Here is a 26,901-nt window from a genome sequence, read left to right on the forward strand (position 1 = left end):
AGCTGTGCAAAGTACGATTGAGAGACAAGGGAGACAGCTGAGTGGCTGTCATCTCTGATATGCCTTGTGAAGAGACTCCTCTGTTTGGGTTACCAGAGTTCCTTTGGAGATCTCTATTCTTGTAGAATTATTTCCTTTCTCTGAACTGCAATAGGCAAGATCCATAAATTCCTCTTAATGGCAATAATTTAAACATGCCTTGTTCTGGTGTCAAACTAGCAGGAGCTCTGGGGTGACGGATTTCTTCCTCTGCTCCTTCCTTGAGTGTTTCATGGCTCATCAGAGTCAGGTGAAAGAGCATCTCTGGGTACCTGGTGCTTGTGGGGTGTTTTGGGGCCCCTCAAAAGTGGCTGCTCCAAGCCTAAGGATGCAGGAACGGCAGCAGGCTGCTTTTGCAGGCAGAGCTGTCCATAACCTGGGATGCCCTGAGCTGGTGGTGTGACCACAGAGCAGGACTGGGCCCCGTCCCTACGGCCCTGCCAGGATGCACCTCGTCCTGGTTTCACATTAGAGCACACTGGCCTGCTCTGGAAATTGCTCCCTGTGCTGCGGATTATGTGGAATTAAAAGGATTTAAAGCGCAAGATGTCCTAAGATAAATATCTCCCAAGTTCAGCCGGGCTGGCAGTTGCGTAACTGAGCACGCTTGTTTTCCAGGATACTTTTCTGTGTGCTATTAAGGAAACTCGCCCGGGGTGTGCTCAGGAGGGGTTTGTGCCAGCTCTGGGGCAGCTGGAGGGGTCCAGAGGTGCCCTGGCTGCCGGGCTGCTGCTCCACGTGCCCATCAGATTAGAGCTCTAATCCCCTTTTCCGCTCGCCCCCGAGCAGGGCAGTGCAAGGACAGCCTGCGGCTCCCGGTGAGGCTCGTGTGGCTGCCTCATCAGCAGCCCAAGCCCTGCTCTGACACAGCCTGGCTGAGCTCCCCACTGCCCCGGGCACCCCAGGGAGGAGCTGTGGCTCCCTCCTGCCGCAGATGTTGCCTGGTTGCTGCGGGAGGGAGACCTTGGGAGTTCTCTGGGAGCAGGACATTTGGGAGGCTCCTCTGCAGCCCCAGAGTGCTGTGGGAGGGCAGCTGCACCTGCTCCCCCCTGTGTGTGGTATGCAGGGGCAGGGCAGAAATAAAGCATTTTAAAGAGGCAAATGTCAACCCAAGAAACCCACAAACGATTTCAGCCCTGCTCATGGCGTGCTGAGTGGCCGTATTTTATCTCGGGAGGTGATGAGGCTGGAGCTGTTTCCATCTGGAACATACACAAATGGCCCTCCAATTCCATATGAGGGAATAAGGACTGCTTTTGCTCTGGGGTGGAAGGAGAGCACTTGGCTCTAAACACTGCAATTCTCTGCTCACACATCTGACTTCTGTCAGCCTGAGAAAGGACCATTTCATCAGGAGCTTCATCCCTCTAAGAGCAGGGAGCTGCATGCCCAGGAAGCCTCCCTGGCATGGACACTGCTCTCTTTCTTTGCCCATCCCTTCCATCCCAGGTAGGATGGGTTTCTGTCAGCGGCAGAAGGACAAGTTTTCCTTTTCACAGAGCTGATAAAACAGAGCCCTCGAAATTCTGGTGGCTCTGGAGGTACCACCTTGTGTCTCCCAGCTCACCCTTGAAGCAGAGAGGTTGGACACCCCCTGCATCCACTCACCCTCTCCTGACACGTGCCTTGTGGATCTGCTCTCCACACCAAGAGCCAGGCACTGTTTCCCTCAGTCCAGCACATAAATTCTGCTTCTTGAGCTGTTTGAGAGAAAACCAGCCCTCCCCTAGCTGTGGTTTGGATTAGCAGCCAGTTATGAGCTGTGGATGGGTGACAGCTGAGCCAGTAAACATCAGCCTCTTTCCAAGTCTGGTTATCTTGGTGCTGTGGCTCCCCCTGCATTGTGGGGGCTGTTCATAAACACAAATTCTTACTTCACTGCTCAGCTATTCTCCGTGCTAATGGCACCGAGGGCTCCGTGTAAACAGCAGGGCAGCATTCCTCTGGGAGAACTTCTGCATGGAGCTGCTGGGGCCTGTTTCAGTCCTTGGCTGAAACCACTCTTGACCTTGAAGTTAAATTGGGACTAAGGTGAGTTGTGGAGCTCAGGTCGGGTCCATACAGATGTAAATAAATGTTGCAGTATAGTGGAGACCTGAGGAAGAAGTCAGGTTGATCATATCAATGGATCCTTGCTGCTCCAGGGAAGGAGTTGGCTTCATTTCTGTCAGTTCCTGAAAGGCTCTAGAACCCAGCCATTCCTCTGAGGGTCTGAGACTTGAATCCAATGGCAGTGCAACTCTTCACTTGGCCCATAACTTCTGGAAGGGAAGGAATAAACTGCCCTTGTTCTTTGAGGAGAAGAGGAATGCCATGATTTTTGGAGCCTGAGACTGCAGTGCAAACAGATGTCAAAGCAAAGTCTTCTTGCCCTTGTTTTTCTCCACAGTCTGCAGAAAACCTCCTGTACGTGCTTATCCTGCTCTGGGTATTCGTGTCTCAGTGAAATCCCACCCTCTTTGCTCGCCCGGCTTCCCCCGGCGGTGCCGGTGCCTCTGAACCCGATCCCGGTTCAGCCCGGGCTGACCCGGGCCGGTGCCACTCGGGTGGCTCGGGTCCCTGCTGTGACTTTGTGCGGGGCTGGAGCTGGAGCCAGCCGGGCGGGGCAGATTTCCTGCAGCTATCAGCTGCGATAGGGTAATAAATAACCGACAAACGCCCCAGTGAAAGCTGGTGGCACAACGGCACGGTGGCTGTTAACTCTTGGGCTGTGCTCCTGCCAGCAGTCCCGGAGCAGCGGTGCAGGAGGGGTGGGATGGAGCAGCTCTGCAGCTCTCTGGGGTGGGAATCTGCGCCGACAAGCCCAGGGATCCTCCCTGGTGCTGTTTGTTTGCCCCACGAGCAACATTGGGTGGATAAAGAGCCCCAATTTCATTTGGGGGAAATGTGGAGAGACCCTCTGGGCATGAGACTTTCTTTTAAACAAGTTAAAAGACAAAAGTCCGGTGTATGGAGAAATGTTCAACCACCTTGTACCACGTCCAAAGTGCTGCCCTGCCCTGTGTGTCCCACGTGAGGGGCTCCCAAAGCCACCAGCTTTTGTGAGGGACATGAGGAGCAATCCCATGCCTAGCATGTGCTAACAGCAGGTTCTCTTGCTTTGCAGAACGGGCAGCCAGCTCCAGAAGAAGGTGGGAATCCTCCATCCCAGGTAAAAAATGCCCCAGGTGACCTCTGCAGGTCCCTCTGAGCGTGGGGGTGTGAGCTGACTCGGGAGCAGGATGGGGATGGTTATTTTTAAACCCTGTCAAGCTGCTGCTCTGTAGATCTGCAGGAGTGCACGTGGGAGTGCAAGGGACTGGAGACAGGGAAGAGAGAAGATAAACCCCTGTCTTCCTGTCCCCTTGGTCATCCAAACATGCCTGGAAGGTTTCCAGGAGGGCCACCTCGGAGCACTGGGAGCTGGAGTGGGGCTATAGCCGAGGGTGAGAAGTGAGAAGCCCTGGGGTGTTTCGGTGCTGTGTTTATGCCTTTCTCTGCGGTGTGATCCTGCCAGCTGGGATGAGAAGTACAAGAGTATTTGATGGTTTTGGCACAGCTGCCCTTGCTGAGTGTCTGGTATCTGTTTATTCTCTTCCCTCGGTGGGGCTGGGAGAAGCTCCACTTCTGCCAAGCTGCCCTCTGCATCCCTGTTAGCACCAGCTGGGAATGACAGAAAGACCTGGGCTGCTGTCTCCTGTGTTTTGGGCAGGGATCTGAACCTGCTACTCCTTGATACACCTCAAGCTCACCCTGCTCCACACATGAGCAGCGTGGTGTGGAAGGAGTTGGTTGATTTGTGTGCCGAGAGCCCTCCCCAGGTGCAGGACCAGCACGATGCTGTCCCTGTGGTGTCTCCTGATTGTGCCCATGCCCGTGTCCTGCACTCACTGCAGAGCAGAAGAGCCATGTCAGTACCGTGAAATCATAATCCCTTCAGGATTTCCTTTTGTGACCCAGCCATGCTCTGATCGTGGAGAATGACACAACACTTTGATTTGCCCTGGGCAGCCTTCCCGAGCGGGCTGTCAGGAGCTCTGTGCCCTCAGCCAGGGCCCTGTGGCAGCTTCTCTCTGAATCATCAGCCCTGCCGAAGGCTCTGGGGGCTTGCTGTGTTGTTTTTCCAGCTGGTTACGTTGTATTTTTAGTAAAAGATATTTAAACCTAAACCCCAGTTGTCTACATTTCAGCCAGTTTTTTTCCCTGGGATGTTTGTGGATTTCTAACAGTGCCAGTGCATCTCTCCTACCTGTTATGCCTCTGTTCCACTCTGGAGCTGGCACTTCCTCAATGGCTTGCAAAGAAATCTTTGGGTCAGATGAATTCAGGTCAATGGAACTTGCACTTCCCTCCCCTGAGAGCAGTGGGTTTACAACTCTTCACTGTGGCTGCATTTCTGGCATGGGGAGAAAGGAACCTTGTGTCTTCTGGTTGGATTCCAGCTGGGTTTTTAAGGTTTGAGACTTTGCCTCTTTCATCTTCAAACACTTGGCTAAACTGCCCTTCCCTAAATGCTGCTGATGGATGTTGCTTTAAAAATCGTTCAGGATTTTTTTCTCTTTGAAGGACATCACTGAGAGAAACCCTGGCTGATTCCATCTGTAGGTGCTATTCCACAGAAAGATCATGAGATAGAAGCCAAAAATCACTTGAGGTTCCCTTTGCTGCTCTGTGGGTCATGGATGTGCAGTCCAAGCTGGAGCAGAGCAGAGGGCAAGTTCTCCAACATCCCAGAGCAGGGAAGCCTCAGGAGCCCTGTGCTGCTGTAGGTGTCCTGCTTTCCACTTTCCTGAGGCCCTGTGGCCAAAATGCCTGTGAGCAGTGTCTGACAATCCCATTTTGGGTAACTTTTGAGCACCCAAAGCTCTGCTGCGTGCTCCTGAAATAACCTCGGTGGCGTTTTCCAAGTTTGTACAAGGTATGTTTGCTACCAGCACAAATGAAATCCCTCCTGTAAACACATACCTTCAGCTTGAGGGCAAGCTCTGCCCTGAGATGCTGCAGATGGGGGAGCACCGAGAATATCTGTGTGTTTCAGTTCTTTCTGTGGGTAGATAGCAGCAGTGGCTCCTGGCTCTGGCTTTATGCAGTGGCCATCACCATCCGAGGTGACTATTCTCACATTGAAGGTTGCTCAGGCTCCCTCCCACACCCTTCTGTGCTGTGTGTGGAGAGCTGCAAGGGGAAGAGGCACCTTTTCTCCAGGTTTGTGCTATCCTTTTGCAGCTCCTTCTGTGATCTCTGCTAAAAATAACCTGAAGCGGCGACAGCGGCGATTGCTCCACGCCCACGCTGCAGCCCTGTCCCTCCCGGCCCTGCCAGCAGGACGCTGCCAAAGCACAGCCCTTGTGTGCCTGGGCCACAACCAAAGACTCTCTGAAAGGGAGGAAATCCAAGAGTTCCTCAAAAGAGTCAGGAAGCTCACAGTTGGTGCTGTGAGATTGATGGAGTGTGAACCGCCGTGGCCATCGCAGCCGAAACTCCAGGTGGTCACTGCAGAGGTACCAAGGGCATGGTTTGGGCCAGGCTGGCCCTGTTCTGGTACTTCCTTGCTGCTTTTGTAGCTCCAGCTCAGCTTCCTAGCAAGAACAGCTGGTGCTTTTCACAAGCTCTTGTGTTTTCCACCTTTCAAGAGCAGTTGTGGTACCCAGGTCCCTGCAGGTCCCATTCCTCAGTGTTTACCTGGGGAATGTCTGCAAGATCCCTGTGCTGGTTAGGGCTGGGGAAGAGTCAGTGCTCACAGTGGATGGGATGGGGCTGTGTTTTGAGTTTGCACTGAAAACAGGGTTAATCATGGCCACATCCCTAACACCAGGCTGCTGATCCAGTGCAGGATGGGTACAAGGATGGATTTTTTTCTCATCCTCTTTGGTGGTGGTGATTAAAAGCCTCTCTGGGTACAGAAGCTCATTCTCCCCTGTGTTCTCCAAATTTTAATTGCCAGGTTGGGTGAAATTGGTCTTTGTTCAGCTGGGGAGCAGCTGAATTCAGTGGGAAAATGGAACCTCTCATAACTGGGGTTTTTCAGCCTGCTCTGCAGCCAGCTTGGCTGAGGGGTGAGCCTGTGCTCCCTGAAGGTGCCAAGCATGAGGAATTGTACATGGAAGTACAACACCCAATTAGTGAAATCACTTCATCGTGAAAAGCAGAGGAGTGGAGCTGCAGTGCTGAGTGTGCCCACACTCTCTCAGGGGAATGGGCTGAGGGTGCTGATCAGCTTGTTCAGGGGTGATAATCACAGAGCACAGGGAGAGCTGGGGAAGGAAGAGCTGAGCTCTCCCAGCTCTGCACCATAAAAGGGACCTTTGGGACTGGATGAGGGCTGTGCTCTGCCACAGGCACCAGGCAGGAGGTGCTCCAGGCTGAGCCTGGCTGGGGCAGTGCAGCACAGGGAGAAATGAGGCTTTTCCCCAGGTCTGTGCAGCTCCTGTTGGTTTATCCTGACCGGATAAAGCTTGCAGACAGGTCCTACCCTGCATGAAGGAACCCTGGGCAGGGACACCTTCCATTATCCCAGCTTGTTCCAGGCCCTGTCCAGCCTGGCCTGTGAGGGTCCAGGTGAGGGAGGGCTCTCAGGCCAGCACTACCCTCAAGCTCCAGGCTGAGAGCAGGACAGGACCCACATACAGTGGTGTGGTCCTGGTCAGTGCTGGACACCACTAATCTCAGCCTCTTAACGTGAAGGGTTTCAAAACAAACAAGTGAGTGCTCTGCTCTGTGCGTGTTTGCACAGCTGCTGCTGGCTCCTCCAGGACCTGGAAAGCTGTGGAGCTGTGGGAACGGGCAGGTACCTCAGCACATCCCCTCTCAGCCCACTGCCCCTCTCCTGGGGCTCCCAGCCAGCAGTGTTCTGGCCAGACTGGCCCTGTGGCTGGGCAGGACGTGGGAGCAGAACATCCAGAACATCTCCAGTGTGCTGTGGTGCTGCCTGGAAATTTCCCTGACGCTGCAGGGACTGGCAGCAGCTGTGGCCACTCTTAACATTTGGCTTTTCCAGCCTGTCACTGGTAAAGCTCTGAGTTCAAACTGGCTGCTCTGCCTTGTCAGCTGAAGGAATTGAGTGGGTTTGTTGCTCCAGCAGTGCCTGACAGCTGCCTGGCCTGTTCCTGGCAGAGCCTTTGCTCTGTGTCCTTGGCAGGGCTGGGCTATGGCGAACAGCAGCTTCTGAGCTCTTAGAAAACACAAATAAATGCCTGTTTGAGGAGCAGAGTCTCTGATGAGCTGCAGACTCTAATGGATAATTGAAGAGGGGTCAGCTTACAGGACTTGCACACGAGGAATGTAGCAGAGTCTGCTCCAGCAGCCCTCCCACAAGGTCCCCGACCCATCCAAACCACTCCGGTTTCTTCTCTGCCATTTCCATCCCCCTGGTGAGTTCATAGAAGCTGCCTCATGTTCTGTCTCCAGAAAGCCTCTTGTACTGAAGGAAAATAAATCCCTGAAAATCTGTTACTGTGTGTTGTACTTGGAGGGGACAGTGGTGAGGGCTGGCACTGGAGAGGACCCCAAAGAAGCCATTAATATTTGATTTTTGAAGGGGGCAGAGTTTGGGTTTGGGTCACTGCGTCATCCATCCCAGCAACTGGGATGTTGCTGTGCCCTTGGCTGGGTTTGCTGGGCCCCCTGGCTGGCCAAGATGCTGACTGGGATTCTCCCTGCACACACAGGCAGATCTGCCTGAAGCTTCACCAGTCCCAGCTTTATTTGGAAGTGAAGCCTGGCTTGGACACGAGCAGTAAATTCCTTGCCTAGCTCCAGGTGAAGCTGCTGTTTTCCCTCTGGTTGCACTGTGCTGCCTGCCAGGCCTGCCACTGGGTGGGGACCATCCGGGAGGGGAGTCCCAGCTATCTAAGAATTCCTGCCTTGCCTGGAGCCCTTTTCCTTCTCCCTTAGGAAATCCCCTCCGTGTGTGCCTGGGGCAGCCTCCCAGCAGTGGGAGCAGAGGCATTGCAGCAGCTCCTGCTGCTCTCCTTGCAGCTCTGAGGCAGGAAGGGTTTCCCAACTGCAATGTGAAATCCAGGTCCTTCCCTTGCCAGTTCTGGAGAGCAGGGCTGGGAAACGCCACCCCTTTGGGGAAGGAGGAAAGGAGGGGGTTTAACCCTGTTTGTGCTGGAAGGCCCGGGGTGGGCAGAGCTGCTCTGGGAATGCTGAGCGGGCTGAGGACACTCTGTGCCCCTGAGATGTGGCTGAACTGATCCCCTCGCTGTCAGCCAGGTGGATTTCACTGGACATGAGAGGCTGGATATGGATTGGGAATGTGCCAGGACTGCTGTCAGGGGGAGGTGATGGCTCTGCACCAGCACTGGGGTCAGTGGTCATCTTTGGGGTCCGGGAGGGGACCCCTGGGGCCTCCACAGGGACAGAGTGAGGAGAAAAAAGCTCATTAAAATAGCATCTGAGGGGAACAGGACAAAACGTGGTATTCCCAGTGTGGGGGTGGCTGCAATCCCTGTGGTGTGATGTTTGGGGAGGGGATGGATGTGATCCCCATGTTTGGGATGGATGTGATGTCCATGTTATGGTCCTGTCCCTGGCACACGGAGCAGCTGAGCCATGGAGGGGGTGGCTGCTGGCTGCATCCATGCTTTTATAGACATTCAATGATAAACTAGAGCTTTGCTCCAGCAGACACTCATCCTGTGCACTCTCACTGGGGTGTTGGTAACGCACAGCTCGGGGCGTGTTTTGGACAGGGTTGGTTTTGCTTTTAGCCCTGCTGCAGTTCACAGCCATCCCCAAAATGTGACAATCCCTTTCTCTCAGCACGTGTGACCTTCCCAGAGGGCAGGAGAGAGCTGGGCTCTCCCTGCCTGCACAGACCAACCCCGGCAGGTACCAGGCAGAGGCTTTTCCAGGTCCTGAGACGCTTTCTGTGTGCCTTGCAAGGGGAGGGCAGCCTGTGTGCTGTGGGAGGAGTGTGGAATTCCAGCGTTCCTGCAATACAGAATAGTTTCCACATCCCACGATTACTCCAAGGGCAGCAAACAATTCTTGGTTCTTGTTGTGAAACCAATGTTGTATTTTATAATTCAGCTAGAAAGAGTTTTCAGCTTTTCTATTGAAAGTAGCAGAAGTGCCCCATGCAAGGTGGTGTTTACTGCTGGTTCCTCAGAGTGGGATTCTGCATTTGGAACAGCCTGGGACGGGGTCTCCTGGTTTTACCACCTTCAAAGCCCGAGCTGGTTGGAATTTGCTGAGCAGAGCTTCCCTCCCTGCTGGGAGGTGTGTGCAGGGCTGCAGGAAGGGGAGGCTGCATCCTCTGCTCTTTTTCACCGGAGGCTGATTTGCTCTGTAGAAGCTGCAGAACTGAGTAATTCCTTATCTCCTGGCTGTTAAAGGTGTTCTCCTCTCCAGTGTCACGTTTCACTGGGTGCAAAGTCCTGCTGGCTCCCCCCTTACAGCTCTGGAACTGCAGCAGCACCCGAGCCACTGGGGAGTCTCTGGAGTTTGGGAACATCTTTTGCCTGAGCTTGTATCTTTAGCCCAAACAGCTCATCGTCAGCTGATCCTGGCCAGTTGCAGCTTGTGGTGCGTGGAAAGGGTGGGGAAATTGTATTTTTTTTTTTTTTTTAATTTTTTGAAGAAACTTTCAGTATCTGCTGCCAACATAGCCCTGGATAGAGTCAGGAGCAGGAGGAGCCTGGGGAGTGTGAGGGGGTGCCTGTGCTGGAGCCCCTCTGCTCTCCATCCCAACACCGACCTGAGCCCTCTGACATAAAGAAGATATTTTGGCTTCCCTGTGAAACGAGTAGGTTAAAAACTGAGCAGATCAAAAAGGATGTTGTGAAGCACAAGGACAGGGGCTCAGCTGTGTGAGCCACCATCTGCCCCTCCCTTCCTCAGCCTCAGGCTTTGCTTGAGAAAACCCTTCATCCCTTAACAATCTCCAAGCTGCCTCTGTTTCAGGGGTGCTGAATCTTCCCAGGGGGGTGTTTATGACGTGGGTGCTCATGAAATGGCCTTTGGGCTCCCCCCATCCCGTGTCAAATGAGGAACACATTTTGGACACTGAAGATGCTCTGAGTGCCACCTGCTGGAATGTGCTCGAGGGGTGCCGGTGTGACACCGCCTGTCCCGTGGCAGTGTTCCCTCTCTAGGGGTTTGCCTGTAGCCCTTGTTGTGGGGAGCCAGGATCACTGGAGGAGCAGCAGAGTCCTTCCAGGAGTCACCAGGTTAATTTTACACCATTTGGTTGCCTCTGTGAGTGGGGAGGAATTGCCCCCAGGAGGATGGCAGAGCGTTTCCAGAGTCAGAGTTTTGTTTAAGCCGTGTGTGGGGAGGCTCCTGATGTTTTCCATCCCAGGATGGAGCTGGTCATTCCCTTCTTCAGCTGCCTTGGCTACATAAGGGTTTGAGCATGAGGGCCTTGATGATTTGAGAATTTGAGGATTTCTAGACACCACGTTACCCTGACTGGGCAGAGCTCTGACTGTGTCCTCTGGGTTTCTCCTCCCTCTCCCATTTTTGGTTGGTTTTGTTTTTCAGGAGACCAGTAACAGTCCTTGGGGATGGTGTGGGGTGAAACGTGCAGCCCTGCTCCCTCTCGGTACTCCCCTCCTGCAAACCTCCTGCCAGGAACCCGCCCCTGTCCTCATCCCCTCCTTGGGAAGTTCCAGTCCTGAGGTCCCTGCTGCTCCTGGGCTGTGTTTGTAGCAGTGACTTTGTGCAGGACTTCCACCTTCAAAGCCACCCTGCGGTGTCCCTTCCTCCTCGGGCCCCAGTGTCCCCGAGGCTTTTGTCTGTCAGCAAATGCCCTTGTTGAGAGCGAGTTAAAGGCTAAGGAAGCCTCTCTCTCCCTGCAGATCCTCTAGGATTGCTCCAAGAATCTCCCTCTTATTTTAAGAGAGTCCATGGCCCCAAGGCACAGGTACCCCCAGCTGAACCCTTCCCTTCCCAGCCTGGGCCGTGTCTCTGCTCAGTATCCTGCAAGATTCCTCAGCCTGGGGGCTCCCAGGACACTGAAGAGGATCCACCACAGAAGTACAATCAAAAGTACCAGGTTCTGGCCAATTCTTTTGTTGCAAATGAGGCTGAGGGCCAGCCCTGCCCAAAAAAGGCCTTTGCAGAAGGGCAGGCAGTGAGTGGGGAGGTTTCTTTACTTTATTTGTTCCCCTTTTTGAGAACCACCACTTGAAAAAGTTCCAGACAGAACAGCCTTTACTCTCCACAAACTCCAGCCTCGCTTCCTCTGCAGAGCTGCAGCCCCTCGTGCTTCCCACTGATCCCAGCTCCCTCCTGAGCAGGAGCCGCTGCTCCACAGGGAAGTTGTTGCTCCATGCAATGAAAATGGGAGCCACATGTGGACTCCCAGTTCCCTCAGGAGACCAGCTGCTTTCAGCCATGGGTTTTACCAACCTCATTGTAAAACACTTCTTCCCTATATCTAATCTAAATCTCCCCTCTTTAGCATAAAGCCATCACTCCTTGTCCTATCACAACAGGCCCTGCTAAAAACTCTGTCCCCAGCTTTCCTTTAGGCCCTGCAGGGGCTCTGAGCTCTCTCTGGAGCCTTCTCTTCCCCACATGAGCACCCCCAGCTCTCCCAGCCTGGCTGCAGAGCAGAGGGGCTCCAGTCCTTGGAACATCTTCATGGCCTTCCCCAGCAGGTCCACCTTGCTCCTGTGCTGATCCAGAAGCTGCTGCTGCCTCCTGGCCCTTTCCCTGGAGAGCTGCAATTCCAGTGATCCTACAGGGAGAGCATCCCTGCTGCATGACCATTTGTGCTGCCCAGAGCAGGGGTAGAGAAATTTTGAGGAAGAAAACTACTGAGGCTCTCGGTTGCTTCTTGCTGCCTTGTGCAGTGCCTGAAATTGTTGTTTCTGAGCTTGTTTTCATGTGTGTGACAGGGGGACTGCACTGATCCTCCTGAAAAGCCCGCTGAGATTTGCTGATGGCTCTTTCCATGCCTAAGCACCCGTAAAGCCACCCAGTGTTCTCGTTTGGCTGCTGCATTGTGCAGCCATGGCCACACAAAGCCATTTCCCCATACGAAACCGCCGTTTCCTTTCAGTAAAACTCCCAAAATACATCCCAGTGACACAACCACGGCACCGGGGCTCTCGCGCCTCTCCGGGCGCCGCTCGGGCTGCGAGCTCAGGAACAGCTGGGGAAGGATGGGAGGATAACAGCCCAAAGCTTTGGAGATGCTGAGGCTCCTCTTCCGCAGCAAGCCAAGGATCCAGGAGGCAAGTGTCTGATAAAATACCTGCTCTGCCTGCCCTGCTGGGCTCTGTCTCTTCTGCAGGACACAAGGAATCAGGGAATTCCTGATCCCTCAGAGCCAGACCTTATCCAGGTTTAATTAAGCACTCTTTTGGAAAAGGCATTTTGGAGGCTATGACTGCTTTCTAAGAAGTGTCTTTCCTAGGTGCTGCCAGATTTTGGGAGTGTTTTGGGACCAGAGCATGTGTTGAAGCAACAGAAATTAAAACAGCTTCTGGTTAGTTGTTGATGAATAGGAAGTGAAATGCCAAGAGCAGAATCTGTTTCGAGCTTTTGCAGGGTGGTTTTTTTTTTTCTTGCATTTAGATGTGACGGTCTCAACCGGCAAAGTGACAAAACGCGAGCAAAAACAAACCTGTCTCTTGGCTTCTGGCTTGTAAAATCCTCCCTCAAAAAAAGGGGGAAAGTAGAAAACAGGACTTGTATTTGGAACTTGGGAAAACCCCCTGTTCATCGGTGCCCAGCCCCTGCTGTGGGGTGACTCAGCCGTCTGTGCCCTGCGAAGGCGGCACAGGGAGGTTCAGAACTTGTCTCCTCCTCTGACTGGAGCAACTTCCTGGGCTTTTATTTTTCCAGGAGAAGCCAATCTCACTTCCCAGCAGTGCAGGGATCTGTGGGAAATGCCTCTGGAGGCTGTGGGTGGCAGCAGGTGCTGGGAGCCCCCAGGAGCAGGGAGGGCTGGACCTGCAGAGATCTGTGGGATCTGTGGGATTTGTGGGAATCCAGCCTCCCACCCCATCGCAGGCAGGGGCTGGGGCTGCTCTGAAGGAGCCAGGATGGAGCTGCTTTCCCAGTGGCTGGGAGGGATCCTGGAGCGGGATCTGCTGAGGATCTTGTGATGACTTTTCACTCAGGAAGGGGTTCAGCTGTGTCTTTGGCAGATTTGTCACCCTGCTGCTCCTCCCTTCCTCAGAGCTTGCTTTTCCTTCTCTTCTCCCTCTCAGTATCTCCTGTCCCACCTCTAGGTCACCCTGAGTTTATCAAATTAAATCAATATAAATTTATTTACTGGGACCAACTGCTCTCCTGGAGCCACCTCATGGCTCAGAATCACATCCCAGAAGTGATGGCTCCCCCAGTGAGACACCCCAGTGGCTGTGCACAGCTCACCTGGTCTTGCTGAACAAGTTCTTTGGGAAAACCTTAGCAGACAATCACAGCCCCTCTGTGCTGACGTTTGTTTATTGTCCCACAGGCAAAGTCTGACATCACTTGGATAGAGAAAGACCTGGTGGACTCAGCAGACAAGGTAGGAGAGCTGCAGTGGGCACCTCACTGAGACTCATCCATTTCATTTGCATTCTGTCCCACACACGAGGGTGTGAGCAGAGCTCACAGGGACCTCTCTGAAAAACAAACCCTTTCCTGCCCTGCCTGCCGCCCCTGCCAGCCCCTCTCAGCTCTGTGGGACGGCTGCTGCGGAGAGCAGCTATTGCTCACTTCTCACGTGACATCCTGGACCTGATTTCATCGTCCTCCTCCTCCTTCCTCCCCACACCAACCCCCTTTCCGTGCTGCCATTTGTGTCTCCTGTGGCTTTCTGATCTTGTCAGTGAGCCAGGACGGGCACTTTTGGTTGCGTGGATGTACAGGGGGGATTTTCTTGCCTTTCTGAGACTCCTCTCCCACGCTGGTAACACGGCATGAAAAATTGTCTGGGTCATAATGAGATTTATCAGCTCCTGCCAGGCCCAGGCTCAGGAGTTTGCTGCTCCCCACACTGAGAACGTGGAGCTGCTGAGGAATGGGTGCTTCTCTTGGGCAGCACAGGGTGGACAGGGTTTCTCCCTCCCTGGACTGTGTCAGAAGGCAGGAGGTGCCGGTGTGAACCAGGCTCTGCTGTGCTCAGCAGCTGCAGGTGCTTTTCCATGCTCTGGCACCTGCCCCAGCCCTTGGAGCTCAGCAGGCAGCGTGGTGGGGCTGGGCCCAGCTGCCTCTCTGCTCTTCAGTCATTTGTTTCTTTCGTTATCAGTTCTCAAAGAGCACGTGGCGGGGGCACAGGGGGCAAGACAGTCATAATTTGTCTCTCTGGTTCCATCCTCTGCACTCTCAGGAGAGATTCAGAAATCAGGGCTGACACGGGGCTATTTCCTTTTGTGTGGGTGTCTTTTGACTCATTTCAAGGGGCTTCTTTCTTACCAGCACCCTCTGGGGTCTTGCTGCAGGAAACATCTGTCTGTCCTGATGGAAAGGTCAAAGGGGAACAGGTTTGGAGGGGGAAGGAGGCAAAACAAGCCCTCTAAATACCTCTGCTCTGTCCTGCCCATAATCTGAGCCATGGTGGGTTCAGAAACAAGAAATGCCCTTAAAAACACCTCATGGACATTCAGGGTGGCTCTCAGATAAATAACTCCAGACTCCACAGCAAGGACTCTTGTGCAGCATAAGGCAAGAGGAGGATTGAATGTCAATCCAAACATTGCTGGAGGAATCCCATCGTGGGTGCCCCCTCATCCCTGTGCCAGTGGGAGAGCAGAGATGTGCAGCTCTCCGAGGTGTCATCACACTTCTGAGTGGGTTCTTGTGAGTTTTTCTCTTCTGTTTTAGAGACAAAAGTGGTTTCTCACGATTTCCCCTGTTGTGGAAATACCCAAAGCTCCCAGCCTGACGTGAATTTCAGGCAGCATTAGATGGAAATCACTTTAAGGAGACTCTGTGGTTTCTATCAGTGTCTGAGCCAGGAAACCCAAATGCCAGCTGTGAGATTATTATTTTTTTACATCAAACCTGAAAAAAAAAAAAAGCCACAACCACAAGTGTTGTTGCTGGGGAGGGGGAGCGTGAACCTCCCTCCGTGTCACTGGGTCTGGTCCCACTGCGCATCCGCCACCGGTGCAGCCACCTGCAGCTCCTGCAGCTCCTGCAGCTCCTGCAGCCCCTCCTGCTGCTGCTGCGGCAGAGCCCCCAGCCCCGCTCCGGGGCCGCAGCTCCCGGGGCCAGACGATGTTGATCGGGATGGGACAATGGAGAGGGACCCCAAATTTCCCCGTGTGTGGGCGTTCCTGATGCTCTGGCTGCACAGGAAGCAGCGAGCCAAGCCCTGCAGGCTGCAGCTGCCTGCCCCCAGCCAGCTCTCCAGTCCGGTCAGTACCACTGCCACCTCCTGCTGCCACCTCCTGCTGCCACCTCCCTCTGCTTCCTTTCCTGATGCTTCCCATGGATGTTCATGGCACTCTGGTTTGCTTTTCTTTCTCTGCATTCTGGACAGTTTGTTGTGGTGACTCTGGAAGAAGCTGGCCTTGGTGGCACACAGGTGCTTTTGTGCTGGAGACTTGTGTGTGCTGCCAGCCAGGCTGTAGGAGCTCCTCACAAGAGTCCTGAGTGTTGAATGCCAAGCTGGTGGATGAGTCCATGAGAGAAAATCCTCCCTTGTGTCAGCAAGATACCAAATGGCTTCTTAAAGTGTTTCTGTGGTAGGAGGATCATAGGATGGTCTGGGCTGCAGGGGACCTTAAAGCCCCTCCAGCGCCACCCCTGCCACAGCAGGGACACCTCCCCCTGTCCCAGGCTGCTCCAAGCCCTGTCCAGCCTGGCCTTGGGCACTGCCAGGGATCCAGGGGCAGCCACAGCTGCTCTGGGCACCTTTGCCAGGGACCCTCACAGGGAAGAATTTCTTCCTAGTGGGTCTCTCCCTGCTGTGGGCTCTCTCCCTGGAGAGCTGAGCTGGCAGGAGGAGCAGAACTTGGCCGGCTCCAGTTCCAGCTCTGGAGGTGGGAAGCTGTTCCTCACAGCAGCTGTCTGCAGGGACTGAGCCTCCAGATGGACCCAGAAGTGCAAAGTGCCTGCTTTAAGCTGGGAGATCATTGGGAACACAAAAATGTGTTGTTTAAGGGATTATGGGATCCTTCTTGCCTGTGATCACTGAGCCCAGGGAAAGGCAGGATAACACCAGGGAGCTCCTGTGCCCCTGCCCTGAGTGCCTGAGCAGCACAGGAGAGAGCAGAGCTCCCTCCATGGAAACAAAGCCACTTCCTAAACTGAGAAAAACCCAGTCTGAGAGTGGGGAGGGGAGGGAGCTCGGTGCAGGTGGGCAACCACATCCATGGGCACCGGAGGGTGGGAGTGGGCTGGGCAGGACAGGCAGGGCTGGCACCTGCCTCTGCCTGGCTTTAAAAGCTGCTTTGATGAGATGGTTCCAGACCAAGTGTCTGAATAGGTCTAGAAAACAAAGTGTAAGTTTTTTTCCCCAACTATGCAAGGGAAAAAAATTAATTGTAGTTCCAGCTTTCTGCAGCCTCTGCTGGCCACAGCTTCCCCAGGGCTGGGGACAGCAGAATTTAATGCATTTTTGAACATAATTGCTGTCCTTTGGGTCCAAAAGTTTTGCTGGGAATAGGAAGTGTTTCAGCATCACCTCAGGGTCTGTGGCTGTGCTGGCCCATATCCCTTGGTGAGTGTATTCTACTTATGCTGATTAAATCTATTTTTTCTTCTTTATTTTTTTTAAGTAAAATAATGTGTTTTAAACAAAACATGTGCCAGAGACCTTGGCTTCCCCTCAATCTTCTTGAAGGCTGGAGTCTGTTAAAGCATCATCTGTATGTGCTGAAGATGCACTAAGACTTATGTTGCAGAGTTGCTCAGATTGCTGAGCAGATGGGCTCCAACATGTCTGATTTTTGCCAGCCCTGGCCCTGTTTTGACAACAGTGCCTTATTTTTTGTGTTGTGGGATTTTTAGTGGCATAAACACTCCTGTTTTTGCTACCAGTGCCTCAAAAAGGAAGGTGCTTCTCAAGCACTCCTCTGAAATGCAGTTCAAAGCAGCGCCTGTGGTTGGGAGGGAGGGCTCTGTATTTACCTGCTCCTCACCACCCTGACTTATTGATTGCAGATGCTGATACCTGTGACAACCTTTATGGTTCTCTCCCATGTGGCTCCTGTGAGTCTGGAGCTGCAGTCCTTGTTCCACAATCCCAGAAAGCTCCTTTCCCTTGCTCAGGAGTCCCTGCCAACCGTGTGCCCTCTGTTTCAGGGGGAAGGTGTCGTGCAGGAAATCAATATCACACACCATGTGAAGGAGGGCTCTGAGAAGGCTGATCCCTCACAGTTTGAGCTCCTGAAGGTGCTGGGACAGGGCTCTTTTGGCAAGGTGAGATCACTTCTTCCTATGTGCCATACCAGGCAAATTATTCTAGTGACGAAAGGAACCATCCCCAACAAAACCACTTTCCTGACTCCCAGGAATGTTCCTGGGCATGTTCCTCCCTTCTCAGAACTGCTGCTGTGTGCCCCAGGCTGGTTTGGCCCCTGTTTACGGTCCAGTTTCCCTTCTGTGAAGGAGGAAGGAAGTAGCCTGTAGCTCTTATCTATTTCAATAATCCAGGTCTCACACACCATCTGCTGACACATTAAATCAGCTTGGTGTCAGTCAGTTACCAGCTGACAGTGGGGCTTGGACAGGACTGTGTGCTGCTGCCTGGGCAAACAGCTCCCAGGCATCAGCCCCACAAGAGCTGCAGGAGTCAGGATGTGTGGAAGGCTGGAAAGGAGGAAAGTGCAACATGAAACTGGGGGGTGAGAGGAGTCCACACACAGCACTTCCCTGGAAACCCCAAGGGAAAGCTTGGGCTTCTTAGGGACACTCTGGGGTTTGCCAGTTTGGAAAGCATCCAGCTCCTGCTGCCAGTGTTTAGTACTTGGTGAATGTAATGTTTTTCTGCCTCAGGTTTTCTTGGTGAGAAAAATAACCCCCCCAGACACCAACCACCTCTATGCCATGAAAGTGCTCAAGAAGGCAACGCTGAAAGGTAGGAAGGAGGCTCCTCCTGCAGTGCTCTGAGCCTCTGTGACTTAAAGAGCACTGGGGAAATGTCACTGCTGGCCCTGGGGTGGGCTGGGTGAAAGAGAAGCATCTTTATCCTAGCAAAGCATGCTCCTTTTCTTTCATCTGTTTAAGAGCATCATGATGGAAACACCTGGCTCAAGCAGCTTGGTGCTTAAGGCTGGGATGGGGCTGGACACTGGCCAGGGCCTTTTTCTGTGTCTGAGCTGTTCCTCTCTTCCCACAGTGCGGGACCGGCTGAGGACAAAGATAGAAAGGGACATCCTGGCTGATGTCAACCATCCCTTTGTGGTGAAACTCCACTACGGTGAGGGGAGCTCCCTGGGAGCTGGGAGAGGGGCTGCAGCTCCAGCAGACTCTGCCTGCCTTTCAACACAATCCCCTGAACAGAAATCCTTTTCTGGAAGGATCTGTGGTCCCACTGCCTGCTCCAGCTAAGGCTGCTTTTACTGCCTAGGGTTAGGGTTCCAGCTAGGGTTAGGGTTCTGCAAACCACAAAGCCCAGAGCTCCAGGCACACTGCAGCTGCAAAAGGCATCCCAAGGGGAACACAAAACTGCCACAACTTGGCTTCCATCACAGCTTTTTCCTTGGAACCAGCCTTAGCCCAAGGCTGCCTAGGGTTAGGCTTAGGGTTACTGGGTAGCTGAGCATGGACTGGGAGTGGAGGTTTAAACATCAAATCCCTGGGATTAAAACATTGAGCCATGAGAAACTGAGAAAGCAGAGCTAACTAGCTGAGCTGGAGTATTGCATTATTAATGCTCTGACTCTGGGGAAGGCAAGGACAGCTTTGTTGCTGTAAGGTGACCAGCACCTCTCCTGGGAAAATAGCCCTTTCAGGAGGGTATCACTGGTGGAAAGGGAACCAGACCCCCATAAAATGAGGATTTTCTGCAGTGCCAGAGTGCTGTGGGGAGCTCCCATTTCAGCAGCAGGGACAGGCCATCTCCTTTACCCCATCAGCCCTACCTGCATTTGACCCAGGAACCATGCAGGGCATGTGCCCAGCTGGAGCCGCTGGGATTTAAGTGATTAATGTAACACCACGGAGCCTTCCCTCAGTGCAGGGCTCTGATTCCTGCTCTGGCTTGTGTTTCAGCATTCCAGACAGAGGGGAAGCTGTACCTCATCTTGGATTTCCTCAGAGGAGGTGACCTTTTCACTCGGCTTTCCAAAGAGGTGGGTATGCTGTGGCATCTCAGTGGGCTGCTGTGGCTCAGCTCATCTCTGCTTATGGCCTGGAGAAGTAACTCACCCTTGTGGTCCTTGAGAGGGTGGAAACAGCCTCCAGCCTGCTGCTAGTCCAGAGCTGGCACCAGGAGAGCGTGTGGTGGGAGCCCTGTGCTCCAGCAGAAGAGCAGCAGCACAGGTGGCAGATCCACCCCTGCAACAGCTTCAGATGAGCATCTCCTAAAGAACAAGAATGAAAAGAAGGTCATTTTGGATTAGAGTTAAGGAAGAAATTGTTCCCTTTGAGGGTGGGGAGGCCCTGGCACAGGGTGCCCAGAGCAGCTGTGGATGCCCCTGGATCCCTGGCAGTGCCCAAGGCCACGTTGGACAGGGCTGGAGCAGCCTGGGACAGTGGGAGGTGTCCCTGCCATGGCAGGGTGGCACTGGATCCATTAAGGTCCATTCTGATCCAAGCCATGAACGGTGGGTGAAGTCTGGAAAACTTAGAAAGGGCAGGAGGGAGCAACATGGATGTGGAAGGGTGCAGGGGAGCTGCTGGCATTGTAACCCAGTGTCTCTCTGCTTACTCCCCCTGCCTGCAGGTCATGTTCACTGAGGAGGATGTGAAGTTCTACCTGGCAGAGCTGGCACTGGGACTCGACCACTTGCACAGCCTGGGGATCATCTACAGGGACCTCAAGCCAGAGAAGTACGTGTGGCCAGCTGAGGCAGGATCCCAGCCCCGGATCCAGCCCAGCCTGGAGTCAGGGAACAGCTCCCACCTTCCAGAGGGGCTGCAGGGTGCCCTGGGGCTGGACACGTGGGAGGTGGTGGTGCCAATCCAAGGCTGCTGCTCCTCGGATCAGTGGTTCCAGCCAGGAGCTGTGTGTGCCACAGGCTGAGCAGAGATCCAGGGCAGTCTCCAGGCTCCAGCTTTAGGCAGCTGGGAGCCTTCAGAGGGAGAAGGGACCAGGTGGGCTCTGCAGAGCCCACTCCAGCTTGGTTATCCTTGCCTGGGGTATTTGGAGGTCAGAGGGAGGTAACCTCTGGGGCTGTACAGGGGCCTTTGGTTTGCTGTGAAGCCGAGGGTGTGGAGAGGAGGGAGCTGCTCCTGGTCCCACTCCTGTCTAGGTGGTGGAGCTTAAAGCACTGGGAGAAGGGACAGGTAACTTTGGATTCTGGGAGCCAAAGGATGATCTCAGACTATCCCTTGCTGTGCTTGTTCTCACTAGCCCTTACATAGGCAGTAACAACTTGTTTTTCCATTCCTGCTGCAGCATCCTCTTGGATGAAGAGGGGCACATCAAACTCACAGGTAAGGGGCTGCACTACAGAGCTGCTTGAAATGTTTGGAGCAGTGTGCTGACAGCTTTCTCTTGTGCAGATTTTGGTTTGAGTAAGGAGGCCATAGACCACGAGAAGAAAGCCTACTCGTTCTGCGGCACCGTGGAGTACATGGCTCCGGAGGTGGTCAATCGCCAGGGCCACTCGCACAGTGCTGACTGGTGGTCCTACGGGGTCCTCATGGTGGGTACCCTGCCCGCCACTGGCAATGCCAGCTGCCCCTGCCCTGGGGCACAGACACGGCTCTGTGTGTCCTCCTGACCGGGGGCGCTCCCCACACCCCCAAAGAGCCCTAAGGGGCTGTCCAGGCCTCCAGCCAGGAGCGCGGGTCCCTCGAGGCTGTGAGGGGGCTGTGGGGTGTGTGGGATGCATGGGGTTCTCTGTGGGGTGTGTGAGGGTGTCCGTGCCCACCCCAGCGCCGGGCCCTCGCTGTCAGTGCAGATCTGGTGCCACCGTCTGGCAGCTGCGGGATCCCAGGGCTCCGGCAGGAGCAGGCGCTGGCCTGGACACGTTCCCAGGCAAAGCCCGAGAGCCAAGCTGCTGCTGGGAACTCGCCTGTGAGCCCTGTCAGAGCCAGGCTTGGGACCCCTCACCAGCAGGAAGGGGCAGTGGGACCTGTGCAATCCTGAGCCTTGCTCAGATATGACCTCCCTTCTTCTCTTTCCCTGCCAGTTTGAAATGCTCACAGGGGCACTGCCCTTCCAGGGGAAGGACCGTAAGGAGACGATGACCCTCATCCTCAAGTAAGAGTTTCTCCCTCCTGTCTGCACAGTAGGGGTGTTGCAAGTGGGGGCTCTTGAAATTCTGTGGCGTTATTTGGCAAGTGGTGCCATATCAGCCATCCGTTTAAAGGGTGCAGTGTAAATGCCAGAGGGATGATTGTGCATTTTGGGGGTGGAGGTGCTGCAGATGCCCTGTGGGTTTTCTTCAAACCTGCAGCTGATTGCATAACTTCCTCCCCAGAGCAAAACTGGGCATGCCACAGTTCCTGAGCGCTGAGGCTCAGAGTCTCCTGCGAGCCCTTTTCAAAAGGAATCCAGCCAACAGATTAGGTAAGACCATTTTTTTTTTTGGTTTCTGAGGTTCTCTGTGAGACCTGGCTGTGCTGCCTCCCTGGCTGTCCCCTTGGCTTGGTCGGGGGCTCAGTACATGACCCGTGGTGGCTCTTGCAGGGTCTGGGCCAGATGGGGCAGAGGAGATCAAGCGCCACCCTTTCTACTCCACCATCGACTGGAACGTGAGTATCAGAAAGAGCAAATTTCAGCACCACTCAGCACCAGCAACACAGTTCTGGCAGCAGGAATAGCACAGTCCTGATGCTTAGCCAGCTATGGGAGAGCCACCAGCCCCTGTCCCCTTCCTTCCAATAACCCTTTCCAAAACCAAAACTCTGTCATGTAACTGTCTCATACGTCCCTGAGCTGTAGCAAAATGCTAAGACACAGTTTCACAAAATCTCTTCCTGGCCCTCATTCCTCACCAGCCTTTGCACCCTTTGGGAGAAGGTGCCTGTGGGAGCACTTCCAAGCTGTTTTTGCAGCTGTTTTTTGGGTTTTGTGTGTTTTTCAGAAGCTGTACCGCAGGGAAATCAAACCCCCTTTCAAGCCTGCAGTGGGCCAGCCAGATGACACCTTTTATTTTGACACAGAGTTCACATCACGGACACCAAAAGGTTTGTATGACTTGAGGCAAAGCCCAGCCTTCCTATGAGATGTCACCCGGTGACTTCACACCAGGGAGTATCCGGCAGCAGCAGGATAAGGTTTCTGCACAGGGAAGCTTTAGGCTGGATATCAGGGAAATTTCTTCTCCCAAAAGGGTTGTCAGTCCCTGGCACAGACTGCCCAGGGCAGTGATGGAGCCACCATCCCCGCAGGGGTTTAAAAGTCATGTGAATGTGGCTCTTGGGGACATTGGCAGCGCTGGGGGAATTGTTGGACTCGCTGATCTTAGAGGGCTTTTCCAAGCTGGACAATTCCATGATGGGATGTTAGGGGTAAACTCAGTGCTGCTGGTGTGGATCTTGTCTGAAATAAATTACAGTAGCTCCTGGGAGCAAGGGGGAGGCTTCTGCTCCTCAGGCCCTTCTCGAGCTGTCTCTCAACTCCTGCTGCAGATTCCCCGGGTGTGCCCCCGAGTGCAGGGGCCCATCAGCTCTTCCGAGGCTTCAGTTTCGTGGCAACCGGGTTAATGGAGGATGGCAAAGTCCACCCTCCCCAGCCTGCCCTGCATTCAGTTGTGCAGGTAAGGAATGGGGACAGAGGAACAGCTCTGTGGAGATGCAGAACCTCTGCACCACCTGGAGCCTGAGGCAGTTCTCTTTGGAGTTCTTGCCTTCTGTTCTTTCATCAGCACTGACTGTCACATTGTGCACAGGCTGTCAGGGCAGTGTGGGGCTGTGGCTTTCCTGTCCCCAGGTGGGTCTGTGCTGGCAGGGGGTCTGTAATGCCTGTGGGTTGGGCAACCAAAGGCAAAGGCACCGTGCTTGGTGCAGGCAGCATTGGCCCACTGACCTATATCTGCCTTGTTCTCCTCTCCTCCCGCTCCCCAACGGGAGGAGAAGCTGTGGGATGTAGCAGGCAGTCTGACAGCTCTCTCTGTGCTGCAGTTAACTCATCATGTTGCACAAACCCTTCCCTGAACCTGCCCTTTGTGCCCTGGCAGCAGCTGCACGGCAAGAACATCCAGTTCAGCGATGGGTACGTGGTGAAGGAGGCCATCGGCGTCGGCTCCTACTCCGTCTGCAAACGCTGCATCCACAAGGCCACCAACATGGAGTACGCAGTCAAGGTGCGGGACCTGCCCTCCCAACTGAGCTCCCCTGTTACATCTTTGCCCAGAGCACCTGTGGCTGCCCCATCCCTGGAAGTGTCCAAGGCCAGGTTGGATGGAACAACCTGGGATAGTGGAAGGTGGCCCTGCCCCTGGCAGAGGGTGGAACAGGATGAGCTTTAGGCTCATCTAGGATGTAAAACACAATTTCTGTGCTGCTCTGCAGGTACCTGCACTTCCCTAGGAATAGCAGGGAAGCAGTGTCCTTCTCCCTCAGAGGGAGGAGAGCATCTCATCTTCCTGTGCAAAGCTGTGGCTACATCAGGTCTTAACAAAAGACATAAAATTTTGTGGGTTGGGGAGACAGAACTGATGAAGTAATTTAAGTATTTCTAGAGCTAAAGAGATGAGGGAACAGAGTGGATACGGCACAGGAGCTCTGCAGGGCTCCAAACTCAGCTCATGTGTTTTGTCCTGGCCCCTTCCCCATCCATGGTGGCTGCAGTGTGTCCCTACTCTTGCAGGTGATTGACAAGAGCAAGCGAGACCCTTCTGAGGAGATTGAGATCCTGCTGCGGTACGGGCAGCACCCAAACATCATCACCCTGAAAGATGTGAGTGTGCCTTGAGAGACTTCCCCGTGCTTTGGTTTAGGAAGGGCAGGCTGGCAGGGGCGGAGCTCAGCCCCAGCAGGGGCAGCCCAGCGACCCAGCTCCACGTGTTGCTGTTTCTCTTCCCCAGAGGGTGCTGGGCACTGCCCAGGCTCCCCAGGGAATGGGCACGGCCCTGAGGCTGCCAGAGCTCCAGGAGCTCTTGAACAGCACTGCCAGGGATGCCCAGGCTGGGATTGTTGGGGGGTCTGGGCAGGGACAGGGGCTGGAACAGTAATCCCTCTGGGTCCCTTCCAGGTTGGGATATTCCATGATTCTGGGGTGGGGAAGCATCCCCAGAGCCACCTCTGCTGATCCCTGTCTGCTCCCTGGTGATGGGAGTACAAAAGGGAAGCTGTGGAAGCACATTTTGGTTACCCCACCCATGTTTTCTTTGGCAGGTGTACGATGATGGCAAGTACGTGTACCTGGTGACCGAGCTCATGAGGGGAGGGGAGCTGCTGGATAAAATCCTCAGACAGAAATTTTTCTCAGAGAGAGAAGCCAGTTCAGTCCTGCACATGATCTGTAAAACAGTGGAGTATCTGCATTCCCAAGGGGTGAGTGTGGTCACGACTGTTTTCCTGGAAGCTCCCTGGCATTACGCTGTGCTCCCTCTCCTCCAGGGAGTAACACTGCCCATCATGACAATTATTTCTTGCTGGTGTTGCCCTCTTGGCAAAGCAGATGTGGGGCCAGAGCAGGGGATGAGTGACCTCAGGCAGCTTTCAGACCTTTATCTATGCGGGGTACAAGCACAGCCCTTTTTTGGCTCCACAGGTGGTTCACAGGGACCTGAAGCCCAGCAATATCCTCTACGTGGATAAATCAGGGAACCCCGAGAGCATCCGAATTTGTGACTTTGGCTTTGCCAAGCAGCTCAGGGCTGAGAATGGGCTCCTCATGACCCCCTGCTACACAGCAAACTTCGTGGCACCCGAGGTGAGCACCTTACTGACCTGAGACCCTTCAGCAGTCCCCTTGTCCCTCCCCTAACCTGTGCTCCCACTTGGCACAGTGGGTCTGCCCTGTTCCCATCTCCATCCCACCCTGGAAGAGGCAATTACAGAAATACCACTTCTAGTAATGAATCTATTTTGAATCCTGATATTTTAGTCCCAGACTTTGCTGTTCTGTCCAGCTCTGGAAGCTTTGCATATGGACTGCACCCAGGTCAAGCCCCTCTTCTGAAATGAGCTCAATGACAGGAATCAAACACTTTTTTCCATTTGCTTGTTGTGTTCAGGTCCTGAAACGCCAAGGCTACGACGAGGGCTGTGACATCTGGAGCCTGGGGGTCCTGCTGTACACGATGCTGGCAGGGTAAGGCAGCGGGGGGGCTGTGACCCTGTCCCCGGTGTGCTCTGTGGGGACAGCTGTGCCTCTCCTCCTGCCTGGGTCAGGAAATCCAGGGCTCTCTCTTCTCTCCCCAGCTGCACTCCCTTTGCAAATGGTCCCAGTGACACTCCAGAAGAGATCCTGACACGGATAGGAGGGGGGAAGTTCTCCATCAGTGGGGGCAATTGGGACACTATTTCTGACATGGCCAAGGTAGGGTTTGATACTTGTTTGGGTTAGGGTTGCTGTGAGGCAAATATAGAGCAAGCTGGGGAGGGAGCACACAAGAGAGAGAAGAAAACCAGCACTGCAGCTTCTACCCAAGTCCCTCACAGCAGCTTTGTTTCAGCTCTGGCTGTGATATTTGCATGGAAAACCAACCTTGTGCTTGACCCATGTGGGGTTTGCTCTGTGTTCTACCCCCCAGGCCTGCCAAAAACATATTTCATACAAAAAGATATTGATGTCTGGGGACTTTAAACTTGGCCTCTGCATTTAAATCCTACTCTGGGGGTGTACACAGGTGGGTTTTTTGCATTTAAATTATGAAATCTTCTAAAGTCTGACTTTCCAAATGATGCCTGTAGGATCTGGTATCAAAGATGCTCCATGTAGATCCTCACCAGCGTCTCACAGCCAAGCAGGTCCTGCAGCATCCTTGGATAACCCAGAAGGACAGTTTACCCCAGAGCCAGCTCAATCACCAGGACATTCAGCTTGTAAAGGTACAAAATCTGGAGTGGGAAAGCAGGAGGGAAGTTTGGAGAGGTGTGAGCCAGGGCAGGCAGTACAGACAAGCAGGGGTGTTGGGGAAGAAAGAAAGGGGAGATTCTTTAATGAAACAAGAAAGATGCTTCTGGCTTGGTTTGTGGATGTGGCTGCTCTGGTCCCATCTTGTAAACCATGAGTCTAAAGTAGCTCTCCTGCACCTGAGTGACTCCTCTGTGCCCCTCTCCAGGGTGCCATGGCTGCCACGTACTCGGCACTGAACAGCTCCAAGCCAAGCCCTCAGCTGAAGCCCATCGAATCCTCCATCCTGGCACAGAGGCGGGTGAAGAAGCTCCCCTCCACCACCCTGTGAGGCCCCACGGTGCAGGAACAGCCCAGATTTTGCACACCTACGGAAGAGGGGGACAGGGCATGGGCAGAGTCTGCACAGGGGCTCCCTTGGGGACTTGCCCTCAAGAGGCCAAGTGCCTTCCTGCTCCTGAAAGACTGGCTCCTCCTCATGTGGACTGATCTTTGCTGAAGAACTTCACTGTAAAACTTTTTTGACGTGTAAATTGTCGATTTATAAAGAAATCCATCTGTGTATATGAGAACTAGAATGTATAACTGATGTCAAGTGGCACTAAAAAGCAGCTCTGATTCACCCTTCCCTGTGTAGGACCAGGTATTTGTTATCGCTACAGCATTTCTTGGAACTGATCCTCTCCAGCTCCACAGCAGCTGGAAGACTGTGTCACACTTGGGGTTTAGGCTTTGGGGCTTTTCCTCCCTCAAACCTTTGGATGCATTTCCCAAAGCCAGCCCTGCAGCCTCCCAGCCAGCAGCACGCGTGTCCATGAAGGACCTCCCTCCCCTCCAAGTCCTGTGTGTTT

General features: G+C 53.9%; 1 protein-coding gene across 3 annotated transcripts in view; it reads left to right on the forward strand.

Moving 5' to 3' along the window:
* Positions 1–26,677, forward strand: part of RPS6KA1 (ribosomal protein S6 kinase A1) — a 29,858-nt gene extending 3,181 nt beyond the window's left edge. The window contains exons 2-23 of one of the 3 annotated variants that reach the window (XM_036397008.1): positions 3,146–3,190; positions 13,436–13,489; positions 17,215–17,331; positions 17,908–17,989; positions 18,251–18,331; positions 19,126–19,205; positions 19,799–19,905; positions 20,474–20,511; positions 20,581–20,723; positions 21,213–21,283; positions 21,504–21,592; positions 21,713–21,777; positions 22,110–22,212; positions 22,657–22,784; positions 23,205–23,330; positions 23,837–23,926; positions 24,364–24,522; positions 24,743–24,904; positions 25,209–25,285; positions 25,396–25,513; positions 25,888–26,025; positions 26,259–26,677. In XM_036397008.1, coding sequence (XP_036252901.1) covers positions 3,146–3,190; positions 13,436–13,489; positions 17,215–17,331; positions 17,908–17,989; positions 18,251–18,331; positions 19,126–19,205; positions 19,799–19,905; positions 20,474–20,511; positions 20,581–20,723; positions 21,213–21,283; positions 21,504–21,592; positions 21,713–21,777; positions 22,110–22,212; positions 22,657–22,784; positions 23,205–23,330; positions 23,837–23,926; positions 24,364–24,522; positions 24,743–24,904; positions 25,209–25,285; positions 25,396–25,513; positions 25,888–26,025; positions 26,259–26,381 — 2,196 coding nt within the window. In that variant the 3' untranslated portion in view covers positions 26,382–26,677. The remainder of the gene's footprint in view (positions 1–3,145; positions 3,191–13,435; positions 13,490–17,214; positions 17,332–17,907; positions 17,990–18,250; positions 18,332–19,125; positions 19,206–19,798; positions 19,906–20,473; positions 20,512–20,580; positions 20,724–21,212; positions 21,284–21,503; positions 21,593–21,712; positions 21,778–22,109; positions 22,213–22,656; positions 22,785–23,204; positions 23,331–23,836; positions 23,927–24,363; positions 24,523–24,742; positions 24,905–25,208; positions 25,286–25,395; positions 25,514–25,887; positions 26,026–26,258) is intronic. The other 2 variants (XM_054517219.1, XM_036397009.1) reach the window with 2 other exon arrangements.
* The last annotated feature ends 224 nt before the right edge of the window (positions 26,678–26,901 follow it).

Source organism: Molothrus ater, chromosome 24 (assembly GCF_012460135.2).
Source record: "Molothrus ater isolate BHLD 08-10-18 breed brown headed cowbird chromosome 24, BPBGC_Mater_1.1, whole genome shotgun sequence".
NCBI lineage: Eukaryota > Metazoa > Chordata > Aves > Passeriformes > Icteridae > Molothrus > Molothrus ater.